Source organism: Daldinia loculata, assembly GCF_022478755.1.
Source record: "Daldinia loculata strain CBS 113971 unplaced genomic scaffold F4817scaffold_35, whole genome shotgun sequence".
NCBI lineage: Eukaryota > Fungi > Ascomycota > Sordariomycetes > Xylariales > Hypoxylaceae > Daldinia > Daldinia loculata.
The window spans coordinates 162127-181933 of NW_026054889.1; the positions used below are offsets into that span (position 1 = coordinate 162127).

The window sequence follows — 19807 nt, forward strand, 5'->3', positions numbered from 1 at the left end:
TGTAAAAATTTGTTATATTCCAATGCATACTCCGCCAGTTCCTTTTTCTAATTGGCTATGATGAATATCTTGCGCACTAATGCCGGGGACTAATACTACACTATAATATAGTAAATTAAGCTAGCATCGGTGTGATTTTCGGGCATTCGGGACCCACTCGGGACCCATCCGGGACTTTAGATAAGTAAGAGCCAGTATATACATATCTCACCCTTTATGAACCGCATTGATTTCAAGTTAACTAAAATGGCTCATAAATATCTATATCTAACATCTATATAAATGGTGGATTGTGAAGAATCCAAACAAGAAGCGTATTCCAACTATTTTCCAGTATCATATCTACAATGAATCAATGACAGCTCAAGATAAATATGTGAGGTCACCAATTACCATCTAAATAGCACCAACTGCCAACTGAATTGCGAGACAGTCCTTGCTCGGGAGCTTAGCCGGGTCGGCGCTAACGCCGTAGAAAAGCTCGAACACGTCGTTCACGGGGCATGCCCAGAAACCTTGGATGAAATTAGTTTCCCTAGATGCCAATGCGATGTCTTAAGTGGTAAGGGGTCTTTACCTGTGGGAAAGGAGTTGAACGTGAGAAGATGGTCGGGTCCGATGCCGAAACCAGGAGTCTTCTCTCCGGGCTCAGAGTAGACCTGTCCGACGGTGCCGGCCGGCACTTCGGGCATGCGAACACCGTAAGGGGGGGTAGTTCCAAGATCTGGATAACATTAGACCGATTGAAAAATAACCAGCGGGCCTGCAAGATGGGACTTTTACTTACCAAAGTATAGGTTGGTTCCGTTCAAGTAGGAAGGGTCCGAGCTGTAAACCGAAGGCCGCTGGATCTGGATGACATTTTCGCCGGCTGCGACATGGGCGTTCTTAAGAGCCCATCCTGCAAGCTTGTCCGTGGCGCGAAGGCTAAACTGGTCTGTTTGACGCTCCTCCAAAGCCGGGGCGGCGACGGCAGCGCCGGCGAAAGCGAGAACGGTTGTAAGAATGGCGTACATTTTGCTTTGGGTAAATAAGAATTATGTTATTAAGACTTAGGTAGTAAATGCGTGAAGTATATGAAACTAATGATAATGATAATGATGATAATGATGATGATATTGTTGGTGTTGTTGCAAGTAGGTAAATATATATATCAGTGATCCGTGGAAGACAACCGACCTTTATATGCAGTTCATCAAACTATGTAGCTATTAGGCCTATATTGACACTGTCTCAAATAGATATTAATTACTGCAGCACGGCCATATGATTGCCACGAATACCTAATCATCGTCAATGCCGGCGGTCAACTTAGGTACAATACGAGCGCACTTCTCAGACCCGTCTTCGTATTCCATGGGTATGGGATAAAGATATTCTCACCCTGTATTCCCCTTACGGAACTATACGGTGGGTATGACAAGCCATCTCCATTCGCGGCTGATCCGTGGTCTCGAGGCTGGCGTCAGCCTTGCATCGTGATCTTCAAGTCCCGAGAAACACGCAGTATATTCAGGGGAACGAACAGCAAGGGTTATGATTATCTAAGCTTCTAATATCTAACTTCGTCAAGTTCGACACGTAGAATAGCCTACAGCCTACACACCAAGTGGCTATATGTACGGTCGATCGAATCAAAAATGACTGTATTTATATGTGATACCACATTACGAAAACCTCTATGGCTAGGAGCTTTGCTTGATACGAGAAATAGGTCGATTGCCAACAAATTCGCCACCTATCATACTCTATTCCCTTGTAAATCTCAATCTCGTTTACCGCTAAGAATAGGGGGTATTGGTAAGATGAAGTCTTTATTTAGTAAAAGATCGATATAGATATAGAGTAGTGATAATATGAGCTTTTATCCCTTATGTGGAATCTTCCTACTACGAATCTACGACTTGATTTTCGACACAGCGAATCTTCTATGAAGCCGCTACTACGACGGACACTATCATAATTAGGACTATAAGCGAATTAAAGTCTGTTGACGATTTCAATAAAGCTTCAAGTACAATTGGGATTAATGCGATAAGTTGACGATGCCTAGCCGATAACTTTTCGTAAATCTCCTAATATGCTGGTCGGATTCGTCACACATGGCGGGCAACCGAGGTACAGTGCAGCAGAAAGATATACGATTTAAATATAAGTGATTATTAAGCTAGAGGTTAGGACGAGGTCAGGTTAAGTATCACGTTATGACTATAGTGTCGATAGAACCATAGCAGCACATACATCAGTCCTGGATATGTTACATCAGTTGATGAATTTCCCACCACAACTACCACACATCTCGGCAGATATCTCATCCATAATGATTTCCCTGAGCTGAGGAGCCATACTAACGAGATCCTCTCGCTTGAGGCACTTGGAGCCGCACACGCCGCAGGTTCGCGACATACCGGGTGCTAGGATTGGTAGTCCGGTGGTCGCGCATGTGGCTATAGTTCTATTAGTACTTTGTACAGACGAGTATATAGCTTAGGTTCCCACGGATAATGATACTTACTGAAGACGTGCTTATTTGCACAGCGCGACACCTTGCCCATCGGCTCTAGGGGTAGGCTACAGAAGGAGCAGATTTGCTTGCGGCCGATCATTGCGAAGTGATCCTTCAGCGCAACCCGTTCTTCACTATCCTGTGCCATTAAGCCGACGGCTCCCGTCACCGAGGGGCCTCCGCCGTACATCCATTCCCACATCCTCGCTTCGGTGCTGAGTTTCTTCATAGCTAGAGCCGTATCCGCTCCTTGGTTTCGGTCTGTGCCGCGGTCATATCGGCCGAAAAGGACACGACACTTTACTCCCGCGTACGTATCCCTCCCATGCCAGACAGTACTATACTGGCTAGTGAAAACGGCGGTGACTCCTCCACCCGGACTGGCCGTGATTCCCCAAATACGGACCCGGTTGATATGGACTTGATCCTCGGTATCCAAACCAGCAAAATTTTCTTCGGGGTCGTAGTCGGATCCTTCTACCGAGTCGACATCCATTTCTTCTTCGTCAGCTGAATCGTCTTCGGACTCGGCATTGCCGTGCTCGACGATAGGCTTATACGCCATAGCCCGCGGGAGCTGATGCTCAATAGTCTGGTTAATCTCAGTAGCCCATCGCGGCCCGATAGTTCCATCCTCGGGATTCGGAGGCAGTGGGAGGTTGGTCTGGTACCAGTCGTCATTCTCGTGAGTAGCCGAGAGCCGGACAAGTGAGTACGAAGGCATCGCAGTAGTCTGAGAAAGAGAAGGGGGATGGATAATAAGTCCTATAATCTATAAGCTAAAGAGTTAAAGAAATGATGCCGATAAACCTGCACTAACCAGTAATTGGATTTTGTGATAGACCCTCTCTTTCTGTCTCTGGATATGTGGTCTTGCACTCGTCCGTAGTGTGCTTGGTTATTCGACTAGATTGGTTGTCGAATGGTATTTGAAAAGCTTTCGCCTGTGAAGGCGTAGCGATGATACCGCGGCAGATCTTCGATTCTCCAATAGTCCATATCTGATGTCAAGTAAATATGAAACCCCTCAGAGAATTGATAGCTTATCAATAACTTACCAGGTCTTCCCATACAACAAATGCGTCGGTGGATAGATAATGGCAAACCCCGTTAGAGTCGACTTTACCGACTTCTACATTTGGCGACTTCATATTCTCATGGGGCGAGCGGATAGTAACCTGCCTAAACCCAACGTAGTTTTTGGCTACATATGATAGTATGCTTGTTTTTGAATTGCCCCTTTTCAGCCATGGGCCCCAGCTAAGTGAAAATGATGAGCCAGAGGGTGAATAGTCTGGATCGGTAGGCTATGATAAATGTTAGTCCGAGATGGATTTCGAGGGGACAGATCGAACACGTACGTCAGTTTTTGGGTGAGGCCCTTCAGCTACGAACCTTGCGACTTCTTCGACTCTCCATCGACCGCAATCTCCCGGGGGCGCGCTAGAGTCGTGCTTGGCCTGGACTGAGACGATGACGACTTCGTCATCATCATTCGCGTATGCTAACAATGCCTCATGATTATCTATATCTTTTGCCCAGGCGAATGAAGTAATATACTCCTTGGTGTACTCTACTTCATGCCCTTTGGCAAGTGGTAGAAGCAAGCCTGCCCCCACACCCCAAGCGGCAATCCATGGTCTCAAGGTTCTAGCATTGCGGCCACGGAGTTTGAAGGCATTCATATTGTCTGATGCACCTTCACAGTAGATGGTGATGGCGCCGGTGCCGGTAAGTACGGCAAGGACGGAACGATTCATCCGGCCTAGACCACATGGCGACCATTCCAACGCGACGAGGTGGTTCATGGAACTGCCTTGACTCGCTACGGTACCCGAACCACCGCCGCCAGGAGTGTACTCAAAGTCGGGAAATTTCTGTTTTACAAGGTTGAATATAGGTCGATTTAACTCCGGGCTTCTATGCTCAACGGTGGGAAACCTAAGAGCCGTCTCATTGTACTGTCGAACTACTCCGCTGCTTGCGCCGTTGGTGCCTTTAGGAACGGAGTATTCCGGAACGAAAAGGAAGACACAATCATCGCACCCGATGGCCAATTCAGCATCAGGGGACCATACGATGTTATGCGTGCTTGCGGGAGAGGCTGTAAGACTGAATGACTCAAGGGGAAGAATATTTTGGGCCTGGCTTTCAGAAGCCATCTCGGAGAGATTTAGACCTTTGCTATATTCTCAGGTCATTTTTAATTCGGTTAACCTAATTATTGATCGATCTGTGAAAAAAGATGGCGATATTTTCAGATTGCTGATTGTTGTGAGAAGTTGATATGAAAAGACCTTGCGACATTGAATAAGAAGAAGAAAAAAACCTTATGCAATTTGTAATTTTGATGGAAACGAAGTTTAATATGCACCAGGCTACTATTTCCTTTCATACCTACATAAGGTATTTACATAATGCCTTCCCTACCTATTAACCTACTAGACTCATTCAAATATACAATTCATTATAGGATATAATTGCATTATTTTAATATTCTTTTCGTGATGGAGGTCGCGTCGCCTCGCGTGTCTTTGTGAATCGTGTCACATCAAAATATAAAATACAGCTGATAGATTTTATAGCCATCAAATCATTACACGCCCATTTCCGTGTTATCCGCCTATTCAAATATTTAGAAGCGTATTTTATTGTATTATTAATAACAGCATGCAAATTTCAAACTACAGCTAATTCTTCGGGGTCTCTAGATATGACCCTAGAACCCATAGAGCAGCGCAACTGGCCAACGCTGTTGCGCCGACAAGCTTCTTGCCGTACCAGTTATCGTCCGTCAGGGGCTTGGCTGTTTGTACCTTTTTCGGCTGTCGAGACTTGGATTTGCTCGATCCTGTAGCATTGCTTTTGCTTGCCTTCTTAGCCTCAGTTTCTTCCTCCTCGTCCGCGAGGACTCTTAGTTTTGCAATGGTTTTGCTAAGAGCCAGCATCTCGTCATCGACTGTGTTATTTCTAGCTCCATCCACTTCGACATTCTGAATGTTTCCAAAGAAGTCGGTTAATAATCGACTTCGCGCAGCTTCCGGGCCACCTTGGAACAGGTCGTACCGGACGCCTGCATTGGAGTGAATCTTCTCGTAGTTGTAACTATCAAAGAGATCGCCGATCGTCTTTTTACTGCTCAAGTCCTTGACTTCGGATTCTAGAAACTCGAGGTTATAATATGTATATCGGTCGATAACAGCGACTCCGACGTCGTTATCGGCGTGGTGGGAATACGAGGACTGATCGAGTTCGGAAGACCCGGTAGCGATAATATTAGGAGAGTATAGCTTGCTGTACATGGTGTTCGCTTGGCACGTATCGATCATAAATAGAATCTCGTGGTACCTATTCAATGCTATGTTAGTCTGGACGTCTCGTTAGAATAAGACTCGGAGCCTTATACCGTCTCTTTTCCCACATCTGTTCAAACGCATCTGCTAAGTCGAAAGCGCCAATCTCTTCGGCATCTTGGAACTTGAGGAACTCATTTCCTCCGTGTCCTGTCATATACACAAAGATGTTGCTCCGGTCATCAGTCAGCAGTCGCTTACTCCTAGGCATCTCATCCCCAACACGATCTGTCAACAAGCGGATGAAATTCTCGACGGTGACCTCGTATCCTCGGTAATCGACTTCGATATTGTCCCCATATAGATCGACGGCGCGGTCTGCGTTACTATACACGGTCCCCGGGAAGGCGTTGCGTGGGTTGCAAGCCATGTCGTCGGGAAGCATAAGGATGATCTGCGAGTCGGGGATGCCTAGACGCTTTACGGTTCGGTACATGGACAAGACATTGGCGAGATGGCGATAGTTGAACCAAAACCTCGAGGTGCCAACCAGGACAGCCCAGTTGCTTGTATGCTCGGCCGACACAATCGGGGGAGCAAATAGCGACGCTGCCAGAAGCGCGGGGAGGTTTAACACGTTGGACAACTTCATGATGGGCACTTGATGTGTTGCGCGAAGGTTGCGCGAGGGTTGCGCGAAGTTTCCGTTCAATATCTCGTCGTCGACGGATAATGATAGAATAGTAATGTTCTTTTGGATTACAGTATTACAGTATTGATGTCTTTGAAGGATGGAACATTGAAATTGAAACCCGATTTGTCATCGCAGCAAAGGGGCCAATTACACTACATTAGGTACATAAAACCAGGGGTCTTTGAGTCTCTACCGTGATATCTAAATCTATGGTCGGCAAGCGTTATCTCCGATTTATGTACTTCGTAAATGTGTACATTCTGTATTAGCACTTGAGGTACCTACATGTATTCAAGCACAAGCATTGTAGCGTCATCGGGCCGGGCTATCTAGCAGCTGCAGGGACTAGGTGCCACCCAATGGCCCTAAGCGGATTCCACCACATGCCTCTTCAATGCGACTGACCACTAGCTTTACCTGCTACCTGCAGCTCCAATCCATGTTATCAAATGTACATAATACGAAATCCATACACGGACTGCATGATAATCGCTTATAATCATTTATAAATTATAGGTACGCATTTGTATGATTTTACGTCATGCGCCATCTCCGCCCTTGCATTAACGGCAGTACTATATACTTTAGGTAGGTAGGTATGTATGTGCATATGTATATATTGGAGTATTAGGTCAATGTTAGGTACCTTGTATTGGAGATGCGCTTGCGCCGCAAATGGGTCACCACCGCAATGCACATGCACCGCAAATACTTACCTTAAATTGAATCTTAAAACTTCTGTCGTTATTTTTCCCTCACGACGATCTTCGCCAAGCTTACCTGCACTCCGCATTCTTCACATATCGTCTACCCGGTTCATCTGTGAATTACATACCTATACAACTTGAACCATTACGCTGCAGTGAAAATGTTTGATTGCAAACTCCACGATTCGTCTACGACACTGTGACCGAGACCCGCTGTCACCTTTAGGCCACACACCTATGACATAGATCTGCGCATAATCTAATATAAATTTACACATATACGACCGATAGCTAGGGAACTCGTCTAGCTACTACGTTTAACAATTACTTCCCCCAGAATATTATTAAGGCTAAATATAGGTCTCTGTTAAAAAGAAGCAGATCAAGAACTTATATCTATATCCAGTCGACGTTCCGAAATAGAGAAAAAATAAAACCACTCTCTCTACCTGACAAGCCAAGCCCAGCCGAGCCTAACCGATAGCTGCGATGGGCCGCCCTCCAGGTTACATATTCATAATTAGGTTTGTGTTTTACTGAATATTGTCACAGAATATTGTCCACCTACAAGCTCCCAACTCTTAACTCGAAGCTAACATATAGAAATCTAACCCTTAGGCATGGGAACCGCCTCGATGCCGCCGAGAAGCAATGGCACCTATCCTCCCCAACCCCCTATGACCCGCCCCTAACATACGGAGGATGGTTACAATCTAAGACCGTGGGAGCAAGGATCGCATCTATTTTACAAGAGAGGGAAGCAGAAGACGAGGCTATCGCTGCCAACCATAAATCTGACAACACCACTACCAAACCCAAGAAGCGCCGCTACAAGATCATAATACATAGCTCGCCTTTTCTTCGATGTGTCCAAACATCCATTGCTATAGCTGCTGGCCTCGCCTCCAATCCCTCTTTACCTACTCCTACAGAAAGGTCTCCCTCTCCACGAAGTTCACATGTGTCTCCCTTGAGTTCGCCCCCCGTACGGTCCCATACGGCCACCCCACCGCCCGCGAACTTGTCCCACGACCCATCAAAGGCTAACCGAGCAGAGAGGTCTATTTTACGACTTGATGCTTTCCTCGGAGAATGGCTATCCCCTGACTACTTTGAGCATATTACGCCGCCGCCTAGGTCAAGTCTTATGCTAGCAACGGCAAAAACCGAGTTGTTGCGCCCCGAGAATTATAATGAATACTCTCACTTTCACACTCGCCACACTCCAAGTTCTTCATCGCAATTATGGAACGCTTCTAGTCGTGGGAGACACTTAGCTTCTTCTACCACCCCCGAATCCGATACCACTTCCGGTCTCGATAACCTGTCCTCTTTGAGAGGCAGTTTGCCGAGACACAGAAGTGACTCGACCGGACACGTCGACCCGAGGATAGCACACAAGGTATCTTCGTCCGACCCTACGTTGAACCCGGGATATATTAGCCCGATTCCTTCTTATGCTCTTTCAACTTCCGAACCCATACCAAGGGGCTATGTGGCGCATGCTCGCGATGCTTGTGTCGACGTCGACTACCACTGGGACTCTAGTAGAGACAACATTGGCTGGGGTGATGGAGGTGCCCTGCCTGAAGAGTGGGCGGAAATGCATCAGAGATTCAGGAAGGGCCTGAAGCGATTAGTCGAATGGTATAGCACAACGAGAAATCCCGCAGAAATGGTGACCAAACCCTCGAGCCCGATATCCCCTAAGTTTCCGCAAAAGGAGAGCGATACCGACGGTCGATCTACTGAAGATAGTGAAGAAATTGAAGTAGAAAATGTCATCATTCTTGTTTCGCATGGCGCCGGTTGCAATGCTCTCATAGGTGCCATCACGCAGCAGCCAGTCCTTATCGACGTTGGAATGTCATCTATCACAGTGGCGCAACGGAAGCCAGATTTTGACGACGATATCGGTACTCGTACTTACGGAGAGCCCGCTTCTTCGCTCGAAGAGCCTCTATTAGCCAAGCAGGCTTCATTATCCGATATGTTCGAATTGAGATTGTTCGCCAACACAGAACATCTTTCAGCAATCACTCCACCCGGTATCAGTCGTTCTCTTTCAGCCACAAGCCAGAATGGGCGTGGTCGAAATAATAACGGGCTTGGGCTCCCTTCTGCACTAAAAGAAGTCGGCTTTAGCACCTCATTATATGGAAGCCCGGCACCTCTAAGTCGTAGTAACTCGGTAAATGCCTCGCTCGGTAGCATGCGAAGGGGGTCGCCAGTACCAGCGTTATCAGTTCGACAACATTTACCAAACACGGCGGGCGCCGGAGGCATAACCGTTGGTAGTAACATCTCCAACGTCTCTTCTACGCGACAAGATCGCATAGGTTCAGTGGGGTTATGGGAACCATCAAACCAGAGCGATGCTTTATCAGAGAAACGAGCGGAGACGCCACCCCTACCAAATATTGACCACCAGGCCGAAGCGACAAAGAAAAACGAGCATGTTCCCACGGGAATACAAGAGGATAACTCCCAACCTGATGACGTCGTACCTCCAACCTCAATAAAAAAGACCGTCTCAAAAACAGAATCGGAGTCCTCGCACGGTGAAGGACATGACCAATTCGATGAAGATCTTGCACCGCGCCTCTGGGCCGGAGCCGGCAACGGCGGCCTGTGGGGTGCGCCTCGACCTCCGGGAGAGGCCGAAACAATTCGGGATTTTACCTCAACAAAGCGAAGGTGGACCGTCAACGAGCGGTAAAAATTCCATCGTAACAGCAGCCGGAGTAATCAAATTACAAGATATCTGGCCCACTCCATTCACCAAATCAACGTGCTTTGCTGTACGTCGCCTGCGTTATCGAGGGTGGTTTACACTAATGCGGTTGTCGATATTAGCATTAGCATATTCTTTATTTTTAGGGTTTTGAGGCAGAAGGGACGCGGGATAGATAATCTCTAATACCCATCCCCCTTTATACCTAGCGAACCTCTCTATTTCCCTTGCTCCCATTTTGTTGTTTTTTTGGAGAAGATACCTCTTGACAAGTCGGGTTTGGCATGATCCGGGGAATAATAAGGGGATTGAAGGGACCAAGTTTGAATCGTAGTAGTGGTCCATAGGCTAGATTATGTGTTTACTAGCCATTAGTCGTTGATGAATAAATGAATGAATGAATGCCAACCTGTAATATTGTTGAAATGATGAATCATTTGAAAACGAGTGATCAAGAGGGTATAAGGCTATCAATGTGTTCATACTTCAAGAACTAGTCCCGATAACTCAGAAGACCGGAATAGCAAACGGTAATAATCGTATGTCTAAGTGATACGAGTACGTAGTGCCTAGCCTAGGATCCCGGGAGGTTTTCGACCTGCATGCGCCTCCCCGTCTCATCACACAGCATAGACACCTACTAATCCATAGATCAATCACGTCGAAAACGTACAGAAGTAAGCGGCTACCTGCTCCCAGACGAGATACAATAGAGCGGGGTTGGCGTTTAACATGCCACGCGGGTAGCCGGCAACAAAACAAGTACGGCTGTAACTTGGGTATATAAGGTGTATGTAAGCTCGCCGCACCCGGGACCCCTTTGCAATATTTATGTATGTATGTGTAGAACTACCTAGGTATAACATTGTCTTAAATTTGAAAATCTCATTTCTAGCCATAGGGGCGACATGTCTACCTAGGTTAACATGATCTAGACAATACTGAATCCATCGACGATCCACCCCCCTTATATACAAACGCCTTGGATATGCAGTTCAGTTCCATACTGCTAATGCTCGTACGTGGATAACTTTCCTTCTATACGACGAGATCCGATCTAAAACGTCTCGTCTATGCTCCTGTTGTCGCCGAAAGCTATGGCGGAAGACTCTCTTCTCGTCCTAATGGTTCAATGGCTTCTCCTAACTCACCCTCGTGAATTAGACAATACCATGAGATATCCACCTCATCCTCTTCAATGACCTTCCTCAATGAGGTCGAATGGTCCATGCGTCATGAGACTGGGTCGCCCTCTCTCTCAACCAAACGCCTTCCTCATAGCTTGATGCGCCAACTCGACGCCCAAAAACGTGGCCGCGTTAGCCGGCACCGCCCTCGCGAGCGCCGGCCCGAAACCCGGGAAGAAGGCCTTGACACCACCCCTTCCATACAACTCCCGAATAACACCACCGATAGTCACGTTGCCTTCGGCAGTCTGCAGCCGACTCTTGACAGTGTCAACGGGGAACACAGGGATCCACATAGCCACGCCCGCCGCGCCTCCCGCCGCCGTAATAGCCATCAGACTCAACTCGCCGCTGGGTTTCCCAGTCGCCGGATCGCGCGGCGTCAGACGGCGCTTGATATACTCGTACGCGGCAAAGTAAGCGGCAGACCCAGGGCCGTCGCGGGCAAGCGTAGCCGCGCTGCCACGGAAGACGGAGCGCACGCCGCCTTCGCGGTAGAGCTGGCGCACGACGTCTACGCCGCCTTTGTACTTGGGCTCTTCGCCGGGTTTCAGGCGCTGGCCTTGGACTTGCAGGATGACCTTGACGCGCTCGAAGGGCGCGGTGATGGCGGTCATGGGGATCGCGGAGAAGAAGCCCGCTGCGCTGATCTGGCCGATGGATAGGGCGCCGGTGGGGGATGGGGGGGAGAAGGATGTTACGATTTGCTTGCCGAGGTCGTAGCCCCAGAAGGATACGGCGACTAGGATTTGGCTGGGTTAGTTTTGCGCATTTCTACTTATTTATGATTGCGAATAATGGAGGGGGAGGGGGAGGGGGGAAGAAAGGGAGGAACATACACATAGGCGTAACACCGACCAACGGCGCACTCACACCAGCATACAACCCCCTTTTCAACCCATCCCGAGCAACGCTCTTCCTCACGACATCAATAGCCGAAGAGTACACGCCCTTATCCGCAGTCTGCAAGCGCACCTTAACCAAATCGAACGGATGGCCAACGACGACGGCGCATACACCGCCGAACCCCCCGGCAGCAAAGGACCGCAGCTGCGACGAGAAGCTGGACGCGGCAGCTTGCGCCTCGACTTTCAGCTCCGTCTTGAGCTCTTCTTTGGTCTCGGGGATATGCGGCAGGTGATCGGCGACTTGGGCCGGGAGCGACGAGTGCAGCTTCTCGTTGATGCCGGTATGCTTGTCGTTCGACGACATGATGACAGCGCTTGATTTTATTTCGGTTTATCCCGTCTACCAACAATGCGGTCCAGCTTATCCTGAGACTATCCGGGTTACCTATCGAATAAGTCGAGAGGGGGGGGGGGGGGGTAAATTGTCCTGTTTGCGCAAATTCGCGCACTCGGTAGAATTACACGATAGCTAGCTACCTGTTGTCTAGGTAGACAAGCTCAGATCCCCAAAATGTCGACGTCTTTGCGCCCAAGTTACACGCTCAACGCAGCGGCGGAAGTCCGAGGTACCGTAGATGGATATAGCAGCAACAACCGAAAAAGAAGAAAAAAGGCAAACAGTCACACGAGGGAATTAGCTTTATCGAGAAAGAAGCAAGTTAGAGTCGGCAATAGAAAGCCGAGCCAACGTCAGAGAATACTCGTGCCTCGGCAGAGAAACTATAAAATAAAAAAAGGGTTCCAAAGTACCGGGTACTGGTAATCCGTACATGTACTTACCTAGGTAAGGTAGCTTATGTACCCGCTTTCGCTAACCTTAAGCCCCGGAGTATTCGTACATCATATGTAAGTATTAGACCGAGATCAGATCAGATAACATCTCGTCGTACATATAGTGTATCAACAGTACATCAAGCTACATTAGATACACGATCACATAAGTATAATAAACAGCCACAGCGTATCGATATTCTATAATAGTTACTTGAAGAACTAAAACCCATAAGCCGAATAGTGAATATACATAGGTATCATGCCTCGGCCAAGTCGGCTTAATGGATGAAAGTGCCCTTTACGTAACTATCAGGTACCAGATGGGTCAAAAGAAATACCCCGCCAAAAGTCTAGTCCGCAAGAGGGCAATTCCACTCACGTACAGGTACATGTACATTTACACAACCCAACATATTTCGGCCATGCATATGTATTTCTCTCAATATAACAGACGAACACCCGTCATTTATAACACGCATTTACCGGTCACAGCATAGAACCTTTACATATCTATGTGTTACCAAACCCAGAATAAAGCCCGACCATTGATAACTCGGCCCGCCAAATTAGGTGCCGGCAGAAGCCGTCGTTCCTGACCCGGCCATGCTCCGTGTAGTACGTAGGTACCTAAGATGATACGTCATAATCATATGCCAAAGCGCTACAGAAATGGGACTTTGATAAAATGCACGTGTAAATAGTTCACGAAAATATAATGTAGACGTTCACTATCCGGAAAGTATATACAGAACACCCAGAGCAGCATCAAAATGAACATATAATCGGGTATACTCGTTCCTCATTTTCCTCTATTCCGCTTTTATTTTCGACCTCCTTATCGACTTGGAAGTCTCTCCAATCACACCCGCGCTGTCCAACAAAAAGATATCACCGATCGTCGAACGCCGCAATGCGCAACTCCGGGGAAAGGGAACAAGCTTGCCCACAATACTCCGCACTTACCCCAGTTCATGGGTAGCTCAAGCAAGATAGAACGCCCCTAGTACCAATTGTTACAGCGCCTCAATACCCACATAGCCCCTTAGATGTTATAGCATTGACCCGACCCATCCCGCACCAACATGTCGTATCCCCTTCTCTCTCCATCTGTATCGTTAGGTCAATCCCGTGTTTGCTAAGGTAGCTCTGAACCCTATCTCGAACATCCTCCAAGTCTGCACCTCGAACTGCGGCCACGTGAATCACCCCCAAGAGCCTACCTCCCGACTCGCTGCTTACACCGTCATCCACCCAAAATTTCGGTACAGAATACGAGGCAACGCCTCGCTGACTTGTGATCTCAGACAGCGCATTTCGAAGATTGTACTCGGTATCCGCTGGGATTGTTAGTAGTAAGCGCTGGGCTGATGATTTTACCAGGGGTATCGCCGTGATGAGGATCAAGTACGCAATTAAGAAGGACGCTAGAGGATCCCAGCCAGACCATGGAATGAGGTAGGTCAGAACTGTCGATATGATCACCGAGGCACTTCCAAGAGTGTCTGCGAGAATATGCAAATAGATTCCGTGCATATTTTCGTTCTCGTGGCTATGAGAATGAGCATGTCCATGACCGTGACCGTGACTATGGTTGTGTTTGTGGCCGTGATCGTGCTCGTGGTGCGATTTACAGTCGTGATCATGATCTTTGCCATGACTATGGCTATGGCTATGGCCATGAGAATGACCATGATCGTGCGAATGGCCATGGCTATGACCATGAGAACCGAAGGCAAAGATGCCTAACAGATTGACCACCAGTCCCAAGGTACTAACAATGAAGAGCTCTCGAAGTCTCTTGGTTTCTCGGCCCTCTAGTAGTCTCTCAAATCCTTCGAACATGATTTCGAGACTAATGAGTCTAGGGAAACTATCAGCTAAAGAATTCAGTTAGATGGAATTGGGACTTACATCAAAAAGACTCCGTTTGCAAACCCGCTCAGTGTCTCGATCTTCCCGAAACCGTAGGGAAACCTCTCGCTAGGCGGCCATTTACTCATAACCGACGCAAAAAGTCCCACTGCCAAAGCCACACAGTCGAAAAACATGTGTATACTATCGCTAAGGAGTCCCAGGGAGTCGGTCAGATACCCATAAACGGCCTGGACGCCCATGAACGTGAAATTAACCCTATAAAGAGTAAGATTAGTGACATATCCAAAAACGAAATAGATCTAATTTAAGTCATACCCCATAAAATAGAAAATTCGCCGCGAATCTTTCTCTGTCATGATGGCGTGGATCAAGGGCCACTTCGAGGTAAAGGGAAGCAACAAAGCCGTAAATTTTGAGTAAGTTGCTTCATGACCACCACCATGGGCATGGTCGTGTATAACAGTGGCAGTAGGTGCTCTATAGCTTGGGGTCTTTGGCGCGTCCATCACGTCATTCTTCTGTGGACTAGGCAGTTCCTCAGCATTCTGTCTCAGGGGTGACGGCCGGTTTTCTCGTCTTTGTAGTGGCACAAACGAGTTCGCTCGATACTGTGTTATATTTTGCTGGACCTGTACTTGAGCATTAGGGTCGAGATGGTCGAGATGGTCGAGATGGTCGTGACTATGATTATGGTCGTGGTCATGCTCGTGGTCATGCTCGTGGTCATGATCATGGTCATGGTCGTGGCTATGGCTATGGTTGAAGTCGGCTCTGAGTCCTTGGCCCTGAGGGTAGGTCTGCAAGGAACGAGTCGATCTCGAGTGGCCGAAGGACGAGGGAGAATGGGAATGAGAGTGAGAGTGAGAATGGCCGTGGTTATGCGGTAAAGGAGGTTGCGGTAGGGCATAGGAGGATGCCATGATGTCGTTCAATGGTCTAATTAACTCGGGGTATCTGTTTGCCTAACTAGCAGTGACGATGTTTAGAGCCCCGAAGACTCTCTTCGATTTCCAACTTTTATCGCATGTGTATGGGATTATTAGTGCATAAATACGAATAAGCGTGTTAACCGGCGATCTCTAGCGAGTCGAGCCGGTTGAGTACCTTGGCGGTGACGATCGATGCTGGTCGGTGCTGAATCGGTGCTGAATCGGTATATCTGGCAATTATTGATTGTGTTCGTACGCTTCGGCAACGATTGAGCCTTGAACGGGGAATAATTAATTTAAATATCTAGTTTAAGAGTGAGTGTGATGGTACTACACGATCTTAACTGACAAGACTAAAAAGCAATCCAAAGAGAACAAGCAAATTGTGGCATCTTGTATTGATAAAAGAGCGGAGGAGAAAAAGAGAGCGACGACGTCGAAGAGGAGGAAAGATCCATTGTAACCCCCCTGTTCCTGAATGCAGTTCCTAAACTTTTCTCCTTCCAATCTAGCGCCAGCCCGCAATCTATGATGCACCTGGACAGCCTGCAAGTACTCCGCATTATTACTAGTAGTACCATGTACCACGTACTAATCGATGTAGTCTTTTCGCCGAGTCGTCACTGAGTGGTAGGTACTATTACAGTAAGATTACTAGGCTTTTTAGGGGTTCGACAGGTACCCCCATCTTTAAAGTTTGCGTGCCTGAGGTCCCTATTAGATGTTGATAGGTACCGAAAGTTTATTACCTACATGTAGTCGATAAGCCAGATTCATCCAATAAATCACCTCAACCTTAACAAACCCTGCATCGAACACCACCACGTCAAAACATTATCGCCGCCTCCAATCCAAGTGGTCAAGGTCATAATTACCTAACCATCATTTTAAGATATGTTCTGCAGATGCTGTTCATCTACGCGCAGAGTCGGGACAGGTCACAAAAGAGAATATACGAAGACACATTTTAAATAAGCCCGTCGTCGTATAGCTCTAAGCTTACCTACACACTATCCTCGTAGTAAGCTATACTCACATTTTACAAACAAATATATACCTATACATACCCCGATATCCCCGCCTTACTATTCTGAAATGGCATATCTCGCCATCGTACTGGCGTTTACCGCTTTCGGATCGTTACTTGGCCTCGTGGTAGTTCTAACCATGCTACCTTCACGCTACATTAAGATCTCCCCAGCATCTAAGGAGTCTGTTTCTGTTCAAGTCTTAGTTCTTGGAGATATTGGTCGAAGCCCGCGCATGCAATACCATGCTCTAAGTGTTGCTAGACATGGCGGAAGGGTTGATCTTATTGGCTATCATGGTATCTTTGTTTCTCTTCTTATGTTTCTCTTCTTATGTTTCTCTTCTTAGCTTGACGAGTAACCCGTACTAAGTCATTGTATAGAATCGACCCCTCATCCTGATCTTCTCAGCAATCCTAGGGTTAAGATCTATCCGTTGGCACCTCCGCCAAGTGTGATCAGGTCCAGTTCGATTCCTTTTATCGTCTCAGGGCCTTTAAAGGTGCTATGGCAAATTTGGACTCTCATTCGAGTTCTTGGTTACCAAACACCCCCTGCAAGATGGATCATGGTTCAGGTACAGTATATTTATATTTATATTTATTATCTTTATACGGGATATTTGTTAACATCGGTTCTAGAACCCCCCATCTATTCCAACTTTAGCTATTGCCCTTCTCATTTCTGTCTTGCGCAACACGCATCTTATAATCGATTGGCACAACTATGGCTGGACGATCCTTGCCGGGACCAAGGGACGCAATCATCCTTTCGTGGAAATCTCGAAAGCCTACGAGTGCGCGTTAGCTCAGGCAGCACCTACGGCTAATATCACTGTTACTCATGCGATGAAGCGGCAATTAGAGAAGGCACCTTATAGCGTTACGGCACCAATTCTTGTCCTTCACGACCGGCCAGCCTCCTTATTCCAGCCTCTGGAGTCCTTGCCAGATCGCAGGGACTTTCTAGAAAAGTTACCTGAGACTAGGGAATTCGCTTCAAACATTATAGGAGGTCAGACAAAGCTTATAGTAAGCAGTACATCTTGGACACCGGATGAAGACTTCTCCCTCTTGCTCGATGCCTTGGTTACATACGCTAAGGACGAGTCTACGCATCCTATCATCGCCATCATTACAGGGCGCGGGCCCCAAAAAGCAGCTTATGAAGAGAAAATCCGGAACCTACAGAAAGCGGGAAAGCTACCCAATATTCGCATACTAACCGCGTGGCTAACGATGGAGGATTATGCCAAGCTCCTGAGTTGTGCTGACCTCGGGATATGTCTTCACATGTCTAGCTCCGGCGTTGACTTACCTATGAAAGTTGTGGATATGTTTGGGTCTGGGCTACCGGTTGCTGCGTACTCTGGATATGAGAGCTTCAGCGAATTGGTCAAGGAGGGTATAAATGGATGCGGTTTTGAGACAGCAGACGAGCTAGCGACAACTTTAACGCGATTATTGGGGGAGGAAGGGTCACGCGAACTCCAGACACTACGTAGAGGAGCCAAGAAGGAGAGTGATCTACGGTGGGATGAAGAATGGGATCGAGTTCTAGCCGGTGTATTAGGGCTCATGGACTAAGAGACAGCAATATTTAAGCGGGACTACCCATTACAAATTACGAAAATCGACGGATTGAATTCAAATACGTATCAAATACGTAACACCTATACGCCTTCTCGAATGCTCCGAAGTCAGCTATGCTAGTGTCTAAACAGACGCTATTCAACACAGGATGGTGCTCCTGCGATGGCGTCCCGGTTTCCTCCTTTATTCGAGAGATATTTATCGGTATAGAAGTTCGGTTGTCGGTATGCGGCCGTGAATCCTGTTCATTTACTTGCCCTGCCTACCTAATCCTCGCCTAAGCTCTCCCTAACGCACTTCCTTACCCGCTTCCTAAACTCCTTCGGACCACCTTCTCGCTCGGCCCGCAACAGCTTGGCGGCATCCAGATTGGCGGGACTCTCGTCGTTAGGCTCGTTGAAGAGGCTGAGAACGCTTAGCAGTATCGTCTCGGGGGTCTGGACGGGACTCCAGCGCTCGGCGGCGCTCTCATAGCCGTACTTGTCTTCCTCGGGTGGGTGCAAGATGGATATGCAGAGCTCGCCATTGGGGTAGATGTTGGGGTGGAACGGAACCGGGTTCTGGAAGACGATCTGAGGAGGCAGGTGAGGATATTCGGGTGGGAAGGTCATAAGGGCGCGGAAATAGGCACCTATGTTTATCTATGCGTTAGCCATGCCGGATCTAAAGGCCTATCTAACTTCATGCGCGTAGCAAGGACGGTTATGATTTAGGAGAGAGGGGGGATTAAGACATACCACCGTAATACTTGCACTCATCATTGATCATAAGAATAACTTCCCATTCGAAGACATTGCTCTCCTTAGCTAGGCCTACTGAAATACCTGATAGGTCAGATGACGTATGCATCTCCTTGAGCTGGCGCTGCAAGAGTCGGGCAGCTCCCGAGGTTTGCGCCGACGATGCTGACATTGTGGTGGTGGTGGTGGTGGCGTATTACAGCAGTTACGCGATAGAAGATGACGAGATGAGGTAAAGTAAGATATGTATTTTGGGTATTTTGTAAGGGTATTTGTGAATCGCCGATATAAAGCAGATAGGTAATTTTGTACGTAAGCCGTAAGCTGTAAGTCGGGCAGGTTCGAACTGCAAGATCCGCCACGAGGTTATTAGATCGGTCGGCGACGCGGATATCTACCTGTGTACCTGTATTATGTACCTTTAGGTAAGTTTGACGTTACTCGCGTGTGGGGTGTTAACGGTCGAGAATGGAGAGTGAAACGGACGTGAAAGATTGCATCTGTCGAGTCCGGCGCGGAAGTCCTGTAATCGATGGTGGGGTAGCTTGGTACATAGGTTAGGTATGTATGAAGTTATATAGGTATGTAAGGATTAGATGCAGCTATGAAGGGATATGCGCAGGGATAAGGGATATGTATTGGACAGGAGTATGGAATTGAATTTACAGGACAATTGTTGTGTTCTTACCCTTGTCCGGACTTTATTATCGAATCTACAAAGATATGAAGTCTTACGTCACATACAGTATAGGTTAGGTATTTTAACTACATAAAGTAAATTAATTAACATTAGGTGTTATTGTAGGTACCTAGGTACGTACATATAGAGTAGAGGCAAGT

The 19807-nt window shown here is 47.5% G+C and overlaps 8 protein-coding genes across 8 annotated transcripts; 2 read left to right on the forward strand and 6 right to left on the reverse strand.

Moving 5' to 3' along the window:
* Positions 1-226: 226 nt before the first annotated feature.
* On the reverse strand, positions 227-1129 carry F4817DRAFT_366316 (uncharacterized protein). Its single transcript, XM_049306969.1, has 3 exons — positions 788-1129; positions 578-724; positions 227-515 (listed from the first exon to the last, which is right to left on the reverse strand). The coding sequence occupies exons 1-3, from the start codon at positions 1014-1016 to the stop codon at positions 397-399; spliced, it is 495 nt and encodes a 164-aa protein (XP_049157664.1). The 5' UTR covers positions 1017-1129; the 3' UTR covers positions 227-396.
* An 895-nt stretch (positions 1130-2024) lies between these two features.
* F4817DRAFT_342014 (uncharacterized protein) lies at positions 2025-4823 on the reverse strand. Its single transcript, XM_049303847.1, has 5 exons — positions 3868-4823; positions 3565-3813; positions 3327-3507; positions 2516-3271; positions 2025-2447 (listed from the first exon to the last, which is right to left on the reverse strand). The coding sequence occupies exons 1-5, from the start codon at positions 4666-4668 to the stop codon at positions 2263-2265; spliced, it is 2172 nt and encodes a 723-aa protein (XP_049157665.1). The 5' UTR covers positions 4669-4823; the 3' UTR covers positions 2025-2262.
* A 155-nt stretch (positions 4824-4978) lies between these two features.
* Positions 4979-6682, reverse strand: F4817DRAFT_342015 (peptidase C13 family-domain-containing protein). The gene is made up of 2 exons (XM_049303848.1): positions 5913-6682; positions 4979-5854 (listed from the first exon to the last, which is right to left on the reverse strand). Exons 1-2 carry the CDS (start codon positions 6449-6451, stop codon positions 5197-5199), a joined length of 1197 nt encoding a protein of 398 aa, XP_049157666.1. The 5' UTR covers positions 6452-6682; the 3' UTR covers positions 4979-5196.
* A 497-nt stretch (positions 6683-7179) lies between these two features.
* On the forward strand, positions 7180-10442 carry F4817DRAFT_342016 (uncharacterized protein). The gene is made up of 3 exons (XM_049303849.1): positions 7180-7720; positions 7815-10282; positions 10344-10442. Exons 1-2 carry the CDS (start codon positions 7690-7692, stop codon positions 9917-9919), a joined length of 2136 nt encoding a protein of 711 aa, XP_049157667.1. The 5' UTR covers positions 7180-7689; the 3' UTR covers positions 9920-10282; positions 10344-10442.
* A 287-nt stretch (positions 10443-10729) lies between these two features.
* F4817DRAFT_342022 (mitochondrial carrier) lies at positions 10730-12996 on the reverse strand. The gene is made up of 2 exons (XM_049303850.1): positions 11961-12996; positions 10730-11863 (listed from the first exon to the last, which is right to left on the reverse strand). Exons 1-2 carry the CDS (start codon positions 12331-12333, stop codon positions 11193-11195), a joined length of 1044 nt encoding a protein of 347 aa, XP_049157668.1. The 5' UTR covers positions 12334-12996; the 3' UTR covers positions 10730-11192.
* A 707-nt stretch (positions 12997-13703) lies between these two features.
* F4817DRAFT_159330 (cation efflux protein) lies at positions 13704-15779 on the reverse strand. Its single transcript, XM_049298073.1, has 3 exons — positions 14994-15779; positions 14715-14933; positions 13704-14664 (listed from the first exon to the last, which is right to left on the reverse strand). The coding sequence occupies exons 1-3, from the start codon at positions 15596-15598 to the stop codon at positions 13827-13829; spliced, it is 1662 nt and encodes a 553-aa protein (XP_049157669.1). The 5' UTR covers positions 15599-15779; the 3' UTR covers positions 13704-13826.
* Positions 15780-16774: 995 nt separating this feature from the next.
* On the forward strand, positions 16775-18221 carry F4817DRAFT_359719 (glycosyltransferase family 33 protein; the record flags this gene model as incomplete). Its single annotated transcript, XM_049306197.1, has 3 exons — positions 16775-16934; positions 17019-17212; positions 17277-18221. The coding sequence occupies 3 exons, from the start codon at positions 16775-16777 to the stop codon at positions 18219-18221; spliced, it is 1299 nt and encodes a 432-aa protein (XP_049157670.1).
* A 136-nt stretch (positions 18222-18357) lies between these two features.
* F4817DRAFT_159370 (ubiquitin-conjugating enzyme E2) lies at positions 18358-19604 on the reverse strand. The gene is made up of 2 exons (XM_049298074.1): positions 18965-19604; positions 18358-18858 (listed from the first exon to the last, which is right to left on the reverse strand). Exons 1-2 carry the CDS (start codon positions 19137-19139, stop codon positions 18494-18496), a joined length of 540 nt encoding a protein of 179 aa, XP_049157671.1. The 5' UTR covers positions 19140-19604; the 3' UTR covers positions 18358-18493.
* Between the last annotated feature and the right edge of the window lie 203 nt (positions 19605-19807).

Bases quoted from the DNA above. Each gene is read 5' to 3' on its own strand.
- F4817DRAFT_342016 (XM_049303849.1), top strand. From the start codon at position 7,690: ATGGGCCGCCCTCCAGGTTACATATTCATAA. The intron at 7,721-7,814 runs TTAGGTTTGTGT...GAAATCTAACCC, and splicing joins TCCAGGTTACATATTCATAA to TTAGGCATGGGAACCGCCTC.
- F4817DRAFT_342015 (XM_049303848.1), bottom strand. From the start codon at position 6,451: ATGAAGTTGTCCAACGTGTTAAACCTCCCCGCGCTTCTGGCAGCGTCG. The intron at 5,855-5,912 runs GTATAAGGCTCC...AGCATTGAATAG, and splicing joins CAGATGTGGGAAAAGAGACG to GTACCACGAGATTCTATTTA.
- F4817DRAFT_342022 (XM_049303850.1), bottom strand. From the start codon at position 12,333: ATGTCGTCGAACGACAAGCATACCGGCATCAACGAGAAGCTGCACTCG. The intron at 11,864-11,960 runs GTATGTTCCTCC...GCCAAATCCTAG, and splicing joins GGTCGGTGTTACGCCTATGT to TCGCCGTATCCTTCTGGGGC.
- F4817DRAFT_159330 (XM_049298073.1), bottom strand. From the start codon at position 15,598: ATGGCATCCTCCTATGCCCTACCGCAACCTCCTTTACCGCATAACCAC. The intron at 14,934-14,993 runs GTATGACTTAAA...TACTCTTTATAG, and splicing joins CGAATTTTCTATTTTATGGG to GGTTAATTTCACGTTCATGG. The intron at 14,665-14,714 runs GTAAGTCCCAAT...TAGTTTCCCTAG, and splicing joins GCAAACGGAGTCTTTTTGAT to ACTCATTAGTCTCGAAATCA.
- F4817DRAFT_342014 (XM_049303847.1), bottom strand. From the start codon at position 4,668: ATGGCTTCTGAAAGCCAGGCCCAAAATATTCTTCCCCTTGAGTCATTC. The intron at 3,814-3,867 runs GTACGTGTTCGA...CATTTATCATAG, and splicing joins GGCCTCACCCAAAAACTGAC to CCTACCGATCCAGACTATTC. The intron at 3,508-3,564 runs GTAAGTTATTGA...ACTTGACATCAG, and splicing joins TTGTTGTATGGGAAGACCTG to ATATGGACTATTGGAGAATC.
- F4817DRAFT_366316 (XM_049306969.1), bottom strand. From the start codon at position 1,016: ATGTACGCCATTCTTACAACCGTTCTCGCTTTCGCCGGCGCTGCCGTC. The intron at 725-787 runs GTAAGTAAAAGT...AATGTTATCCAG, and splicing joins CGGAACCAACCTATACTTTG to ATCTTGGAACTACCCCCCCT. The intron at 516-577 runs GTAAAGACCCCT...ATTTCATCCAAG, and splicing joins GTTCAACTCCTTTCCCACAG to GTTTCTGGGCATGCCCCGTG.
- F4817DRAFT_159370 (XM_049298074.1), bottom strand. From the start codon at position 19,139: ATGTCAGCATCGTCGGCGCAAACCTCGGGAGCTGCCCGACTCTTGCAG. The intron at 18,859-18,964 runs GTATGTCTTAAT...AGATAAACATAG, and splicing joins TGAGTGCAAGTATTACGGTG to GTGCCTATTTCCGCGCCCTT.